Below are 18,054 nucleotides of genomic sequence, written 5' to 3'. Positions count from 1 at the left end.
TTGCCATCTTCTTGTGACTCCATGGAACTGACAGAATGGTGTCGCTCTGACAGAAGAGCAGTGATGGCCATCGCCTAGCGCCTGGTAGCTTGTGTGTGCTTGCAGCTATGTGGAGGTGAGTGGAAACCAGCAGTACAGGGTGCTATTTTTCAGCTGCTGAAGCCGGGTTACCTTAACTGGCTAGCAAGATGTAAAAGCTGGTCGATGTTTCCTTTGAGTTTTCATCTGTTTCTACTTCCATTTGCAGGAAGAGATTACAAGCCTGATGGTACAACTAAATACCATCGTTGTTTTTTGTTTTATTGCTTTTATCTTTTCTCAGTAACAGTTTGTTGTTTGTACATTAATATGAAAATACAGTTATTGTGTGAGAAACTTTAAGGCAGTTAAGAGCTCCATACTTCAGAAACTTCCATTGAAAAGGTCATCATTAAGTGGTTGCGAGTGAGCAAGTTGCTAATTGAGATCATCTAACTGGAGGCTTTGATTTGACAAGCAGGTGGGGTCAGATAATTTGCGAAGGTCTCCTGGAACCCCAACTCTTCAGCTTTTCTAAGTGGTTAGTTCAAATCGGATACTTGATCAGAAAGAAAAAGGAGTCAAGTGTTTTAGGCAGGTGAGCTTATTTCCAATTTCTTTTTGTACATTTTCTCTTCAAAATTTGTAGAAACATACAGCAAGGTTCTTCTCCTGGATGAGGTACTTTTCCCTTTTTTCCTAAATATGCATGAAATCTCTTCACGTCTTTATGTTGCTGGAATTACCTGGTTCTGTAGGCAGATAGGAAGTCACGTACATACACTACAGCTGTAACTCAGACTCAAAACAACCTGTTACACTTCACATTGAGTGAGAATGAAGTGTGAATTATCTGTTAATATAAATATTGGGTCTTCATCAGTTTATGGCTACCACCTCTTATGTTGCTGCTCTTGCACAATTTCCTCAATGTTGTTGCACTTAGAACAGTAACATTCATGTTGGTAGGTGATGAGTTGAACATCTGAGATGGTATTTGAAGAAGAAAGGGGTTGTGCCCATCCCTCGCTGTGGACAGGATTGTTGTAATCTGAAAAGCAGCTTTGTACTCTAGCAGTTTTGAGATCTGAATATAGCTGAGCGTGATTTGTGCTGGAGGGAAGGAAACAAAATTTGATTAATGATGCGGTATGTCCTACTGAGAAGCTGATGTTGGAGCTGGGTTCGTATTAACATGGAATAAATGTGCTAAAACACCTTCATTGAACAAATGTGATCAGAAGCATAAAGAGGAGAGCAGATATCAAAGTGGCAATAGGTATTTGAGGGAGCGTGGCATATGACATTTCTGTCTAGCAGGCTGGAGCAAATGGTGAAAAGAAGGGACTACTTTAAGCTGCTCCCTTTGTTTTGCCCTTAAGCCTCAGTTTTTCAAGACCTATTTGATGAGCAGGAGGAAGAAAAATGTATTTTGATTTGGTCAAACACTCATGCATTTCTTACGCTGCCTTTGCAAGTCTGTTAATTTACCATATGTAAAAAAAACCATGCAGATCTGTTCAGTGTGGAGAAGCGCTCAGTGGGGTCTGCTAAACACAGCAAAATGCATTGTTGTTCATTTGTTAGGTATGCTTGGCACTGCTCTGTATCGAGGGAAGAAATGGACGGCTACCAAGCTTGTGAGGATTTTAACCAAATGAGTGGAAGTTATTAGAAATAATTCCCTCTGTGCTCAGTTGCCTGGGTGGTAACAATAGGAATCCTGATCGGACACTGAACCCAACTGTCTCCTACCGTAACTTTATACCCTCGCTTCTCACCAGAAGAGAAGACTGGAAAACTAGGCCATACCAGATCCTTTATTGAATAAAAGGCTTCAATTGTAACTGCTAAAAAAGACACTTTTAGCAGTGGGAAGTCAAGGAAATCAGCATTATGCTTGATCACATTTTGTTGTTTTTTTTTATTGGCCTTGGTTCTTGTCTGTGAGTATAGTCAGTTGTTTCAGGACAGTTGCATTGCTATTTCTCCATTTATAAGACAAGAATGAATACCAATTAACAAAACTGGAGCGACTTGAATTAATTTCCAAGCTCTTGACGTACTGAATCCTGTCTTCCCAAACTATTTTTGGTTATTTTTCTAAAACTATCTACATAATAGTTTGACTTGGCTGTGCTTCATGATGCGGGTTACTGAGCGGAGACTTGAGCGAGCTAATTACATCTGGGAAAAGTAGATGTCATTTAAGGAACTTGGGTTTCTATTTTACTGTCCCTGATCCTGATGGGTTAAGTAGAAGGCAGAGCATGCAGCTCTTGGAAGCAGTACACCAGCAAGTTTTTAGTGGTCATCTGTACAGAAAAAAATGAGACTTGTGGAGTTTGTTCTTCAGTTGAATGGCATATGATTTAAACGGCTTGGGACAGTCCCTTCTCAGTGACCTCAACTCAAATAAAGCACTTTTCTGCAGGAAGCATTCTGCAGACTTTTGGAGCACTGCTGTGGTTTAAGCGGTAGCAGCCTGGCTGATCTCTTGGCTGTTCTCTGGCTTAGAAATTAGGGTAGAAGGGAACAGTAGCTGAACCTGCAGGTTCTGAACAGAGCAGCAATTTTATCAAAACACCAGGCATGCTGAGGACAAAAAGGCAACTGTCTGGTATGTCGCAATCTTTTTTCTCTTGGTACAGGAGTGTTTGGAAAAAGAAAGTCCTTCCTAGTAAATATTTTTTTCCTTTTCTTGTTCACTTTTTTCTTATTTCTGTAAGTATGCATGCATTACTGTGTAATGTGTATTAGGGATTTAGAATGATGTGGCTTGATTTAAGGGGCTGCTACCCAGCAATGAGAAACATAAACTATGGGGCAAGTGTCCAGCGCAGTTGGTTTGTTCTTTTACTCCAGGGATAGCTTATTGAGTAAAGACCATGGGAAGAGGGTTTCCAGTTGCCCTGTACAGTGCACTGTATGGTGGAGTGGTGCTTTAATCACTTGGATCATGTGAAAGAAAAGCTATGGCTAAGCTACACATTACACAGAAAGAAGAAAAAGAAAATTGTTCTAGTGTTCCTGAATTTTGTTTCAGATCCCTGCTGCAGACAGGCACATGCAAACACGAGTTTCATTCATGCCAAAGGGAATTCTGGGTTTGACTGAGACAGAATGGCTCTTGGAGCATTTGTCCTGTCCCTCCTCCACATGTCCTTGTTACCTTCTGCTGCTTCATCTTTCACTGCAGAGTGCTTCCAGGCTGTTGTGAAGACTAGCTGACAAAAAGGACTTGCAGAAGGGAATGATTTCCTGCCAAATTTGTTTAAGAAAACATGTGGGCAGTTTAAAACTATTTCTGTTTCAAAAACAAGTGGTGTTATGCAGTTTGGGTCACTTGCTGACTGTTTTATGCTCAGTAGCCACAGTGAGGGATAAAATCAACTTTAAAGTCCTTGCAGTGAGTATGGGTCTAGTGCCTCAAATAAGCTTGTTGGCGTATGTGCAGGAGCGATCAGAACTGAGAACTGGAAAATGTTTGATTTAAACAAGAAAAATAAGGAAGAAATATGCAGCTTGGGTGAACAGGAGTGCTAGTGCTGTTCAGCATCATCCCTTTGTGGAGAGCAATGAAAATGTTCATCAAAAATTGCATGTTAGCTCTTTTTTCCCAAAGCCTTTATTCCCTGGTACTTTCTTAAATGAGAAAAAACAGCTCTGGGAGGGTTGTGCCTGAAGGGCAACCCAGGAAGACTGCAGTGGGAGGCAGAGAGCTTTTCTTCCTTGCTGTTCTGGAAGAGGTGGGTAACTGCCACTGTCAACGTCTTTTTCTGTAAAGTAGGTCTTCATTTTTCTGAGCACAAGCGAAGAGACCGTTTTCCACTGAGTGTGACAGCTTTTGTAACTTTCACCTGTGTTTCTTCTTTGATCTCTTTGATCTTTCTGGGTGCTTCGTTTTCATTTGTGCCCTCTCCTACTTGATGTCAGAGAAGGCAGGGAGTGAGCTGGTGGCCCCAGTGGGACACTTAACCTCACCTGGGGCTGAGAAAGTCTCTGCTGCACTTTCCTGCATTTCTTTGGTCCCCTGTGCTGCTGTCACAAAATCCAGGTTTGCTGCCCCGAGTTTGGTGCGTCATTCTTAGCGGCAAGCTGGCTGATGTTACTGAGGCCTTATGCCGATTTCCACGTAGGCTTTTATTAAAACAAGAGAGTGGGATGCTTTGGGGGAAACACGACTCAGAAGGCCTCACAGAGGCCCTCACAAAGCACTGATGTAATACAGGTGTGCAGCTCACTTTGTGCCTTCAGGTAAACCCTGAGCGCCATAACCAGTGTGTCAGTAAGTAACTCATTAAGTAACTAAGTTTTGGCAGCGTAGTGCTACTAGTGCAGGGTGGTGAGAAGCTATCTATGAAAAAGCCAAGTGGTCTTGTAGAAACAGAGCTTCTTGATGCCATTTGGGCAGTCTTTCTGGACTGCTTGGGTGGTTCATCAAGGGAAGTTGGCTTCAGGCAGGGTGCTGTCAAAGCACTGGGTTTTTGCTGTGTTTTTTCCAGGAAGGAGTTCACCTAGCTGCCTGACAGATACATGTGATCCTGAGCATAAAGAAGGTGGCAGAGGGTTTCTTCCTTTCCTACTTGAATTGGGGTTGGTTGTTGTAGTAGGGCTGTGGCAGCTTTGAAATGCGGCGGGTTGGGTGACTGATCTGTTGAGGGAGGCTCTCTTGCCAGCCTGATGGTTTTTGGATATGTGAAGGATTTCAGGGTGCCAATATGGAAGTGAAACTGGAGTTTATCGTGCAGCAGGGGAACAGCGTGGCAGCGAAGGGGAATTTTAACAGTCATGTTTGCATGCTCTCCCTGCCCTAATTCAGTAGTACAGTTTTGCAGGAAATTGATGTGAAGCACGGAACCTTTTCAGCACCTGTTGAATTCACCAAAGACAATTGATCCATGGTTTCAGGAAGCTGTAGCATGGCGGGTTCCTCTTCCCAGGAGAAGAAAATGGGATGATATTCATCACCGCAGAGTCAGGAGCAGCTGCAGGGCAGTGGGTATCAATGGGCACTGTCAAAGGACCTCAGTGCAGCTGCTACTTGGGGTGTTTGGGGCAGGGAGTCGTTTTGTAGAGATGGGGGTGTGGTGTTTTAGTGAAGCAGTGCCTTAGGCATCAGGATGTTTAGTCTTGAGGTAGCATGTGACATAATACGAGCTGCTTAATCCTTTATTTCCACTCCTGTAGTATCTCTTGTGTGTGATGTGATCAGTCTCTGTCTCAGTATCTGTATTTGCAGACGAAAATGTGTGGACAAGCACAGATCACTTGCCTTCTGGGGGGTGTTGAAGCCAAGTGCTGTTGTCCTAATGGCTCTTGTGCGCATCATGAGTTGCAGGGCATGGAGGTTGTACTGTGTGTGGATTACAGCCCGCACCGTGCAGTCATCTGCCTCCTGTTTGGAGGCACTGTGGCAAACACCAGCATCTGAGCTGCCCTCTGTTCTACACTCGAGTTAGGCTGCGAGACCGGAGATCAGAAATATGCAGAAAAAGTCATCTGACAACAGCGAGGGAACAGAAGGAGTAAGCTCCTGGAGGGAATTGGAGCTGATACACCACTGCTGTAGTTGCTCACGGATACAGGGAGGAAAGAAGCCAAGCTGACTAGGCTAATTGTCAAGAGTCATGCTGGCTGAGGAACGCTTTCTGGCAGGTTTAGCACAGCAATCTCAAGCATTTCATCGTGGAGACTGGGGAGGTTGGTGTTTTCCCTCTTTTTAACCTCCGAAGTGCAGCGTGCTGTCAGTGAAAGCTCACCAGGTAGACATGTTAGTGGCGGTTCTCTTTTTGGCAATGTGTTTTGAATGGATATAGGACTGTATTGCTGGAAATCCCATCTTCTGGGAGATGGGGGAGTGGTCTCGCCTCTGACTGATGTGAATAAATGAACAAACAATTTGCAGAGTTCAGCAGCTTCCTTGGCATAGCCTACAGAGAAGCTGCCTTGGGTCATTTGAGGCTTGTCCTCGTCACAAGAAATAAACGTGTGCTCAATCAGAGGGAACTGCTCTTGTTTTAGCAGTCCTAAACTATGCCGTTAGGAGATGTGGGTGAAGGCAGGGCGCCGCAGCACTGTTTCTGCACTGAGCTTTGCTTCTGGCTTTGTCTATATAAAAGTTATGATGTTGTGCTTCCATTGTTCCGCAGTGCTAATCTCAAATCCTTAGAAAAACAACTTCTTCATCTGGCAATGGAAATGGGTGGGTGTGCACAGCTCTGAACTGGAACTGAGACCGAGTGCGTTGGGCCAGTAAAAGCGCTTGTGGGAAGCTGGGCCACCTTTAGTTGTGCTAAGCTGCTCTAAACTCCCTTCTCAAAGGATTAGTTAAGGGTCTTGATCTGTTGCAACAAAGCCTGAGAGAGTGACAGAGAAATGGCTGCTTATCGAGCTGTGAAAAAAAGGCTCTAGATACTTCTCCTTGAAGACTCTGCAGGCCACAAAGATGCAGACGAGCTCCCTGAAGTTAGCTACGGATAACAATACTAATTTCTGTTTGGGATTTCAAGCCTGAGTTTTTCAGAGATAATATAAACAATGTGTTTGTCCTTTTAATAACTTGGGATTTTTTTCACCTTTTCCTTAGGTGTCGTTTTCAAAGAGGATACTTGAAGGTCATACATCAGTGGTTGTGGGATCTGTAGCAGGGTGCTTTGTTGTGGGGTTAGAGATGCTCATGTTGAGAAGGCATCCTTTAAATCTCTCCTTGGGGTATACGGTTAAGGCAAAAGGTGAGTCCAGTTGAAAAGAAACATGACCAACTGTTAAAAAGGATTTCCTTTTTCTTCTCGGCTCACCTTCCTTAAACAAGGCTTAAGAGAATAATTAGTCCCTTGAAAGTAGGGCAGCGAGGAATAGGCTGTAACCGCGCACAGCAGCACTGCTTAGGCCTTTGTAACGTACACACTGTTCAGAGCTGCTCGTGTTGCTGTGAATCCAGGCGCTCTTCAGGTACATGTCCAAAATCTTTTAAGAGCGGAGTCACGCTTAATGTACTTTCCAATTTTTGTGTAACGAATGACAAAACTGAAAGGACTTGGGAACAGCTAAGATGTTCTGTACTGCTTATGTTCCCTGTGTTTGTTGCAGTCTTACTAATAGCTGAGAGCTGGACATGCCACGCTTGCGGGTTAGTCCATGGTGGTGAGGATGAGCTCGAAGAAGCACGGGCTGATCCAGAGAAGTCTTTGAGCAGGAGGAGAGGTGAGGAAGCTCTAACAGGCAGTTTACCCAGTGCAGAAGGCTTGTCTTTAAAGAGCTCGTGATACAGCCTGGGTGGAGAAGTGGCTAGATGGCAGCGTAACGTGTCCGTGGAGCTCTCTGCAGCTGTAATGAGCAGGCTCGTGGATGTTGTGTGGCCCTGTAAGGAACTTGGTGAGTAGCTGAAGTGATGCTTACGTGAGGTAGTGGAGAGAGAGTCTTAGGGGGCTGCAGTTGTCATCGAACCATGACGTGGGGGCACTGGAGCAGCAAGAGGAGAGGGTGACTCCAGGAGACCTGGCTGTTTCATCTCTTCGCTTCATGGTTGTTGCATGACCACTTTTCTGTGTTTGACAGGATTTCTTGTCGGTGAAGACGTGACAGGTTACTTGCTGTGGGTAGCAGAAACTGCCTGTGTCAGGTCAAGTTCTCTGTTGTAGCATTCCTCTGACAGGGTTATTTTGACAGAAAACTTTCCATGGTGGCTGCCCAATGGTATGGGAACAGCCTTAGATCGAGATCTATATTAGTGGCTTCGTTGTAGACACCAGCATCTCTGGTTTATCCAGAGACGTGAGCAGTTTGTTAAGTGAGTACACCATCAAGGAAACTTTGCTTGCTGCTGTGATGAGTTCTTTTCAAGCCCAGTTCATAAGACAGTTAGTATTAAGCGTTCGTTCAGCTTTTCTGGGGGTGGAGGTGTGAGCAGGAGTGAATGTGTATACCCGTGTTCAAATGGTCGGAGTGAACCCATCAGCTATCATGTGGTGAGTGAGTACTGTCCAGGAGCACGATGGCAGGCAGTTTTACAGCAAGTTATGTGCAGATTTTGTGATATATTTTTTTTTAATATACTGTTAGTTCATGCCAGTGACGTAACTTGTAATTTGTCCCCCGGTAGTGTGAAACTGGGGCAGGGAATTGAATAAGCTGAGTGGAGGTGGTGGTGTTTTTCTGTTGGCATGATATTTTTTTGCGCACGGACAATTGTAGCTGAGTAGCAGTAAATGTGTAAATTTGCTTGATGTGGAAGTATGCCAAGTGCTTGCTAAGATCTGAAATGGAAAAGAAAATATTAAACTAAAGGTCTTTTTTCCTTGTGGCTCCACACTAACAACCTTTCTGTAGCTCTGTTTCAGTCTGCATGTCTCTTTTTATTGTTGTTGGTAATACGGAGGATGAACCATAGAGGAGGGGAGGGGTTTCTGATGCGAGTACATCAGCACCTGTCTCGTCATCAGAAACACTGCAGTAATAATGCAGGTGTCCCTGCAGCAGAAACTCCGTTGGTGCCAGTCATGAGGACGGTGTTATGCCATCTCAGCAGCACGGACTGTTAATCTTCTTGTTCCCTCCCCCTCCTTTTAGAGCAGCAGTGGCAAGAGAACTGGAGTGTACAGTTGATGGAATAAGATGAAAGAAGACACTGTTGAGACATTCCAGCTGCCAGACTTGGGATTTCTGCTGAATAAGGCATTTCGGCTTCGGGAGGGTCATGGCACGTCAGAAAGGCAGCACATCTGATTATCTGTCCCAGATAACTGGAAGCAATCCGCACTGTGCAGAAAGGAAACATTGCTCTAAGGCTTTGTGTCTGTGCTTGCAACGCTCCTGTAGTAGTGGGGTAGGCTAAGGAAGGATCGTACAACATGTTTCTGGTTCAAAATAGATAGGAAGAAAACCACAAAAACAGTGAGGATGAAATTGAGTGGGCAAGATCCTCTGGTTCATTTGGCTTCAGCATATGCTTTCCCTTCCAATAACCAAGAATTTGATACAGTTATTTAAAGAAAATGGTGTCTCTGGTAAATATCCAGTAAATCATCACTTCCTCTTTAGAGCTATGTTGTGTAAATTAGGTGGTGATGTGTTTTGTCCACACAAAAATGACAAGCACTCAGATGCTTGTTCTCAAGGAAGATTTGATTGGAAAATTTTTAATGATAGTCTTAACAGTGGAAAGGTCTGCATTTTCAAGTGGCTTCAGACCTTAGGGGTAGTTACACCTGAGGATGTATAATCTTAGCTGAAGAAGTAGAACCGTGCAATTTTTTTTGCCTTACTGTTTAGTTGGATCAAGTCGTACTGCTGCTGTTCTGTTTTGGGGTGCATATAACTAAATAGCTTTGTCTTGGTGTTTCAGAGAAAGAATCCGAAGCTTTCACCGAGCTGGCCTGTTACTAAGATGTGCAAAAAATGCAGTGCATGGATGGTGTATGGACATCACAAAGTACAGTTGGAATAATGAGCGTTTCTATTTATAAGTCTCCAAGTTAGTTCTTTGCAATTGTAATTGAAAGCTGGATATGAAAATGTAGCCCATGAAAATTGAAAACAGGATGGAGTTCAGCATCATAACCAGCAGAGTTCTGGGGTTATGCGTTTGTGTGTTAGGTTTTGGATGCCTAAGTCAAAAATGAGCGCCCAAAATAGGTGGCTTGGTTTGCCAGGTTTCAGTTACATATCATTGCTTTGTATCAATTCACTCTTCCCTCATAAATCCTGTGACCATTGATGGTTCAATGTATGAAACAGTTCAAAAATACCAAGCAGTGATGTGCAAAGAAATCTTTGTACATTTGAAACATGTTTTATTTCCTCTGGTAGGTACCAATTGCAAGGTGATAGTATAGAGACTGCTATTATGTGTAAAACAGGTTTCTGGGTCAGTAAATGAAGTGAATGGTAGAAAATATTTTGAATTTTCAGGGAATGCTTGTGGAAGTTGGATGAAAGATGCGTGTGCGTGTGTATGTATATATTTTTGTGCTGTGTCTTGCAGTAACTTGGAACAATTACACAGCAATCCCCAAGGGTGTAGGAGGTGATCAACAGATGCTCAGCGGAACTGTTCAACAGCCAAAAATATTTAAGAGCTGGTTTCGATAAAAGCGTGGGCATGTGAAAATCCTGATGGGGTCCTGATCCCAGGCTCTGGAGGAATTTGTAAGCCCATCACCTTGAGTAAGGGGTAAGGAGTTGGTCTGTATGCTAACTGGGTGCCTGCTCCCTGCCCTGAGTGGTTGTGGGATCGGAGTGTTAGTGTCCAGCTCGGAATAAGTAAGTGACATGGGTGGTTTAAAAAAGATAAAATCTGTTGTCTTAGCAAGATGAAGGACAAGGACAGGGATAGAAATAATGAGCTCTCTGCCGTTGGAGGTGCGAGGGCTAAAACTGTTCTGTAGTGAAAGCTGAGATTATCTTGGGTATGAGTGGCTGGAGAGCAAGGGGTAAGTAGTGTTACTATGGTCAGGCTCTGCTGTCTTGCTGGGTGTTCCTGATGTGACTCAGGACTAAATCCGGTCACTGAATGCCTATCATTGCAGCAGAGAAAGTCAAGAATCTGAAGCCGCCTTGACCTCCTCCATGCTGGTAACTTCTCAAAGTAGGGGGACTAAATCTCACCAAGCTGGTAGATTGCAGCTTCAGATTGAAGGTGGCTTTGCAATACCTGATGGACATGAAAATCCATGTTAAATATCTTGTCATCTTTAAAAGCCATGTACTGCTCTCCAAAAATTTTGCAGCTGTGCCAAATCGATTGTTACAGCTCTTCAAAATTGGCAGTTAGTCCTTTGGTACCTAACTAAAAAATAACAAAATTAGCCTCTCAGATAAAGTCTGCTTTAGGTGGTGAGGTTTGCTACAGGACAGCAGTGAACGGCTGTTCTCCAGTGTGAGGTTCTTGGGCAAGGCTTTGTGCTAAGGCTTTGCTCTCAGCGGATCAATTTGGCAGCCTCTGGATATCAAGCACCAAAGGCTCAAGTGCCAAGGTAGAAATTTAGCAAATTCCAAATTAGCAATCGGTGCCTACTAGGAGGCAAAGTGTGTGGGAGTGATCTGTCAACAGCTGAGAAATAAATTGGCTTTTCAATTGTAAGGCTGTAGAAGATAGGGGTTAGCCTCCACCCCCAAGAAAAAGGGAAAACCTGCAGAGAATTTTTTTCTTTTTTTCAGAAAAGGTGTTTTGGGGCCTTTTGAAATGCTTGTCTGGGCTCATTAGGTTCATCCAAAACAGGTTTCAGATGCTGTTGTTTATGAAGCTTGGATACTGAAGCTTAGAATGTTTCATCCTATTATGTTAATAACTACAACTTGCCAGTTCACAGCTTTCGAGGGCTGTTGTTAGCACCCTAACTGCTAGACGTTGAAACTGGATTTCACTCTTCTACTTCATATTTTTTTCAAGATATGTTTACTACTATTTAGAGCGTGGCTACATGTATGGCTTCAAGACAGAGGAATATTGTCTTGTGTGCTTACACATTGTAAACACTGTCTAAAAAAACATCTAGGAACTTGTGTTGCTTCCAGGAAGATATTGCTGGATGGTTGGCCCAAACATGTATTCATGTTTGTTTTTTTGTTGTTTTTGAGCAAGTGCTTTGACTGGGCTAATGACAGCATGCGCCTAAATGTGCTGCAGGCTCAAGCAGCTCCTTGCTGCCCTCGGTCTGTGCATCAGCTTTGGGATACTGCATGTTACAGGAACGTGGTGTTTATTTTTACAACTTAAATGGTGGGTAGGGTCCTGAATGATTATTCAGTGTTTGTTTCTGACAAGATGCTGGAAAGCAGTGTGCTGTAAATGCTGTATGCTTTCTTGCAGGATGCCCTCTCTTAGAGAGAGGCTATGAGGCTTTCTTGCAGGATGCCCTCTCTTAGAGAGAGGCTATGAGATGGAGCCTGTAAAGTGTGCTTCTTGGGTGTGAAAAATCTTATAGGTGGGAAACCTGATAGAAGGATGAGAATGTGACTGCTTAGAGCATTTTTTTTTTCTTTAGTGCTTCTGGGTTGTCCTTATGGGACAGCTGTGATCGAGGGGAAAATACCTAAAGCAATGGTAATTAAATGCCAGAGATGCTCTGTAGACTAATGATCAGAGCTATTCATGGCAGCTATGTACTGATTAAATGAATAAATAAGTCTTCTGTCGTTTGGCAGTAAGGGCTTTAGTAGGTGGTGGGTGTTGAAGAACTGTTTTCTACCATTGCTCATGAATGAAATTTTAAATAGTAGCTTTATTTATTCCATATTTTGAGGGAAACTCCAGGCAGAAGCTTGTTGGATGTTGAGTTGTATCTCTGAGGCTACATGGAGGTATGTATGTAGATTTGGAAGGCACTCGCGTGGAGAAAGCAGCTGGGGGGGAGTTCACAGCACTGTGTGTGGCGGTTGGCGTGCTGACGGCAGTTCTGCACGCACGTGGCTTGCTGGTGAGAGATTGAGAAGTGTGAGTCAGCATCGAGCACCGAGTGTCTCTAGATGTTCTACATTGCACAGTGGAGATGGAGATGTTACCACAGTAAGTAGTTATACCACAGTAACCCAGTTCATCATTTTCTTTGGCTCTAGCCTTGCATTTATTAAACTCTATGTTCAGTATCTGGCATCTTGCAGTCAAAACATAAAATTACTGAAATGTTGTGCAGGTTTTTTTTCAGGGCACATGCACAGGAGTATGGTGGATCAGCTTTTGTCCAGCTGATATGCCTGTAGGTTCACGTCTCAGGTGTTAAAGCAGTATTAAAAGTGCAAAAGTACTGGGTTTTATGTAAGTGAAGTTGTTGCCCTGCTTACAAAATATGCTTTCTGTAGCAATTTATACCTCCTGGTTCTTGATTGGTGAAGAGGAAAGCTGTTTATACAGTAGCTCCCGCTTGATGGGGAAAACAAAAGGAGCAAAACAGATTGTTCCAAATTTAGAGGATGAAAGCACAGGAGGGGTTTTGAGTCTGCACTTCAGAAAACAGAAAACAAGCAGTGCATGTCTGGGTGAGTGCCTGCCCACAAAGATGGGGCTTCAGAGGAACCTTGGGGGTGTGCTCGGGGGAGAGGCCAAGTATGCAGCCCCCGACCTCAGTATTGCTGCTGGGCTTGGTAAAGCAGCGAAGAATTCTGTTCCTAATTAGAGGTGATAAAAGCACATAATGTTGAATGTTGCAGTTAAACCTAATATCTCAATACTTGGAGTACTTGGGACTGTGTTTTTTTTGCCTGGAAAAAAAATACTTGGAACATATACTGGGGCACTTGTTTCATGAAACTTCATTGAGGTTTGGATTAGTCCCTCTGTTAACACTGTGCTTTTCTAGGCACTCTTACATTTCTCATCATGGCTGTATTTCATGCATCAAAACTCGTCTGTTTTGTTGGAAAACAGTCAAAACTTGGTACTTTTCTTCCCTGTAACATCAACTTCCATACAAATGATTATGGGCACAACAAACGTGGACGAGTGCAGAACATAACGTTTTATTGCGGGCTGAGAGAAGGAGAAATCTCGTAAAAGCCTTTCTGTTGGGACCGACTGAACAATTGGATTATGTCAGAGCATTGTTTGATCAGAGAAGTACCGACCGAGAACCCAGACTGATTGTTCTGATATGTGAGGTGGAGCATTTGTGTACTCTTCTACACGTTTTTAGTTAAGGGAAATAAAATGCATCTGGAGACTGTTAAAAGGAAATGTCTGTTTACTTGGGCTGGTAAATGGAAATGCTTTGTCTTAGGTTTGTAGTGTCTGTAGGGAAGGCAGTATTTTCTCAGAAATGAAAGAGAATTTTCACTCCTACCAAAAGGCAGTTATGTTTTTCCCTGGTAAGAAGTCTTTTACCGCTATCGTGGTGTATTGAATGCAGCGTCACGTTGAACAAGCTGGAGAACAAGACTGTGGATTTAACAAAACTCTTAAGATAAAAGGCAATTAGAGAAAGAGAGGTGTAGCTGTGGGCTTCGTGAAAAGTTCTGCAATTCACAGGTCCAAGATGGATCTCCTAGAAAAGGAAATCCAGGTGTATTTGATGTCAGAAATAGTCTAAAATAGGTATTTATAAAGTTGCATTTCTTGAGACACAGCTCTGAAATTGTGCTTGAATGAGAGTGCGTAATATAAACCTTTTCCAAAACAGCCCACAAGACTAAGTCTTCTGGTGCCTTGGGCTTTTGTTGGTGCTCAGTAGTTTGTAGGTGGATTGCTTTTTTGCACCACTTTCCTTGTGTTATAGTTCAGGTGATTTAGTTGTTTTTACCACGCCGTTTTTGCTTTCTTAGTGGGAAGGGAAAAATGGCAAGTTTTTTCCATTTGAAACCTAAGCTGTATGAAAGACCTGCTGTCAAGGGAGAGGATGTGAGTACGGGAGAGGTTTTGGGGTTTTGACTCGTCCTAGCAAATAGTTTATAGTGGTAGCAAGATTCATGACCAGCTGTTAAATATCTTGCTCAGATGAGATTTTTCAGTTAGTCTGAAAAGTAGGTTGTGTGTTTTTTTTTTTTTTTTTTTTTCTTAAGAGCTGGGTGAGCCAAAAATCTTTGCAACTGCTGGGTAATTTGCATTTCCAGTGGTGAAATCTGTCTCTTGGCTTCTGAACAGCGGAATAGTTCCTTTCTCTTGCTGCCTGCTGCTGCAGCAAGCTTTGTCCTTTGGAAGAAGACAAATGGCAAGTCCTCAGATGAACCAAAACCAGCCTGGAAAATGGTCAAGGAGATGCGTGGAGCAGAGCTGGCAGTGAGCAGCTTGGGAACCTGGCAAGGCAGGAGTGGGCTACTCCGTAGTACTGGGGAGGAAACTGGGAGTTGCCTTCACCAGCATGTGTGAGTATCCAGTTGCACCGGGAGCATGGAAAATCGAGCGTGGAGAAGCAGCGTCCAATATTGCAGGGCTGTCCTCTTGTTAGCAGCTGCTGACACATCAATGCTGCTTTAAGCACAAGTTGGAAGTCATCCTTTCGAGCTTGCCATGTTCCCAGCTTTGAAGATGGATACTTGTATGTTACCAGAAGCTGTCCAACAGGAGATTTTTTTATCAACGATAACTTTTGAGTGGTAAATTAAACAAAGCCATTTTGGAAGTAGTTCTCAGCCTAGCTTCCTAGGCAAGCAAGGTGTTGAGGTTTGAGCAAAGTGCTAGTGTCATATCCTATTAAGTTTTGAATGCAGTGTTTAACTTCTACTGAACTGGGCTGGAGAAAGTTAGTTTCCTCCTATTTGTAAAAGAAGCAGGGAACTGGAGTCAGGCTGCAGAAGGACCAGTTACAGTGTAAGCTCCTTGATTGTACCCAAGAATGGATGGGAGGATGGAGGACTTCCCCTCAGGAGTCCTGAGATGAATTGGTTACTCTGCTGGTTTGTCTGCCCTTAGATTCTTAGGGTGTTTATCTGCAGGAATCTGAACTCATGACACTCATGAGACTGCTGGTAAGCTTTGGGGACAGACATAAACATAAGAATCAAATAAATTGTATTTCCATCTTGATAAATGGTATTCCACGTGGAAGTGTATTACTGCTTTTACCCTGAGACATTTGGAGTCTTCAGTGATACATGGGTGGCTGACAGGTGGTTTATTTGCCTGGCAGACTTGCATCTACTTGGATTCTTTGGTTGTGGAAGAAACAGAGGCTTTTGAGCTCTGGCGTGTGTTAACATGGTCTTGATAGTCTAATAAATGGTTTGATCACTAGTTAATAGACTTCAGGGTGTGTTGATGGAACTTCTGGAGGAATGTCTTTGCTGAACTATTTGACTGTGGTCTTTCTTCAACAGGCAGTGAAGGCTGCAATTGCTGGCCCCTTTTTTTAATGGTTGTTTAGGAGACTGAAATACCAGAGAGAATTTTTCTGCTGGTCAGAAAAAAACAGATAACTTGAAAATAGCAATGATAGTTAATTTTTCTGGTATCATTTCTATCAGTTCTGCTGATAGAATTGAATGCTGTGTGGGTGTAGGTCACATCTTTGGAAGGTAACTGGGTTTTGTGAAATAATTCTGTCTTCCTTCAGTATATTCCTTGTGCTATGGGGAGGTGAAAAACATACTGTCTAGAGAAGAAACTCATGACAGTTACACCTGTGGGCCTTCTGGAGTCATATCTAGTCTTTGACATTTCCCTTGTTGTATAAAGTTGTACTTAAAGCTTGTTGAGTGCAATGTAGAGGTGTGAAGCCAGTTTCCTAGTGTATTGTGGCTTTTAGTCACAGAGCAAATGGGCAAGGAGACAAAAGATAAGCTCTTTGTATGAGATTTTGGAAAACCTCATTGCTTTCTCTGAGGAAGAATACTCTAAGTCAACTCAGGTTTGGCTAACGTAGTATTTAAAAAGCAAACACAGAAGTGATGATGATTGTACCTATATTTTTGTTGTATTTATTAGAATTTGGTCAGTAGTTACTCTTAAACTACATCTGTTATTTTTTCAGGTTGAATCCTTCATCTTGGATCAGGAAGATCTCGAAAACCCTATGTTGGAAACTGCTTCCAAATTGCTTTTGTCAAGTACTGCCGATGGTGCTGACCTAAGAACAGTAGATCCAGAAACCCAGGCAAGATTAGAAGCTTTACTTGAAGCTGCAGGTAAGTACTCGTGTCCCATACAGGTTTAATCCCAAAGCCCTGATACATGAGACCATACTGGAACTGCTTGCGTAAGTCTAATCCATACGAGCATGATATATATTCAGGATGCAACGCAGCATGAACGTGGCAAGGTTGTGCACATCAGGGAAAAGAAAGGAATTCATTAAAATCCTCTGAATCTTTGAAAAGTAAAAAATGAATTTCATGTAAAGGCTGTGCCTCTGATAGGATTCCTCCAAATTTGGATTTCTGAAAGCCAAAAAACTGACACCCGCCCTTGGCTTGCAGCCTTCTGTCAAAAACTGAATTGCTCAATGAGGCTTTGTTTTGTAATAATTAGTGCACAAAAAGCATTGCTGGTTGCATATACTGAGTAGTTGTGAATAGTTAAATAACGTGTTCTGTGGCTTTGAGGGCTTCACTCGTGCATCTCATCTGAGCACAGCTTTCAAATTAACGTTGTAAACAGTTGATCCTTTTTTGGAAGCTGTAGTTCATTATACTTGGAATGCTTTACTCAAGAGATCTAAAAGGTTCAACCTCAACTTGTCCATTTACTTCTTTTCTGGCATGTGTACCAACCTGTTGTAAATTGGAATGGAAGGAATAGGTAAACTGTCGACTGCTGATGGTAAAGCGTTTGCAGATCCTGAGGTGCTTCGCAGACTGACTTCTTCAGTGAGCTGCGCGTTGGATGAAGCTGCTGCTGCACTTACCCGGATGAGAGCAGAAAGCACAGCAAATGCAGGGCAGACGGACAAGTAAGCTGTGTTTTCTATACCATCCAGTTTTTAGTTGTTTGCTACTTAGATGTGGGTTTTTTCCCTGTGTACTTTTGGACTATGAGATGATGAAACTCAAATGGAACCAGTGCCAAGTTGTCATCTGTGATTCTCTCCTGTTAAGTATACCTGCAGTGTCAGTTCCTGTACTGGGTAGTGAAGCGATTAGTATAGGTTAGAATTCAACAATCATTCTTCAAGTAAACGTCTTTTACTTGACCAATAGTAGAAACTAAATCCCGAAGCTTGTAAGTAACCTGCGGCTTTGAAAAATACTGAATCCCCAAATATCCCCCTCCCCCTCCCAAAAAAAAATAATAAAAAAAAAAATCACAACTTCTGAGCTCTCCTTTTCAACTGTGGTGGAAGGAAAGCAGTCTTGAGAGACTTGAGCCTTCAGCTTTCTGCTGTTGCATAGGACCTTGGACAGAGCCCCAGCCAGAAAGGCTCAGCTTTTTGAGGCAGCTTCCTGGCTTTCAGTGTTTTTTAGTTTTAGTGAATGTTTGAGGGAAAAGTAAAAGCTGGTTCCCTTCTAGGCACTTGTTAAGGTTCAATGCAACAGAAACAGACTGCTAGTACACATCTGCTTTGCTAGTTGGCAGATTATTCTTTGTATACTGAGTAACCCAGAAGAAACATTTTGTGATGTGCTCACCTGGACACACGAAGATGGGTAGAATATTTTCTTTTTGTGTTT

General features: G+C 43.0%; 1 protein-coding gene across 6 annotated transcripts in view; it reads left to right on the top strand.

Annotated features, from left to right (window-relative positions):
- Positions 1 to 18,054, top strand: part of ANKRD17 (ankyrin repeat domain 17) — an 85,771-nt gene that overhangs the window by 20,490 nt on the left and 47,227 nt on the right. For all 6 annotated transcript variants that reach the window (XM_068680396.1, XM_068680397.1, XM_068680395.1 and 3 more), the window contains exons 2-3: positions 16,419 to 16,572; positions 17,180 to 17,336. In XM_068680396.1, coding sequence (XP_068536497.1) covers positions 16,419 to 16,572; positions 17,180 to 17,336 — 311 coding nt within the window. The remainder of the gene's footprint in view (positions 1 to 16,418; positions 16,573 to 17,179; positions 17,337 to 18,054) is intronic.

Source organism: Anas acuta, chromosome 4, assembly GCF_963932015.1.
Source record: "Anas acuta chromosome 4, bAnaAcu1.1, whole genome shotgun sequence".
Taxonomy (NCBI): domain Eukaryota; kingdom Metazoa; phylum Chordata; class Aves; order Anseriformes; family Anatidae; genus Anas; species Anas acuta.
This window is presented reverse-complemented; position numbering and strand designations above follow the sequence as displayed.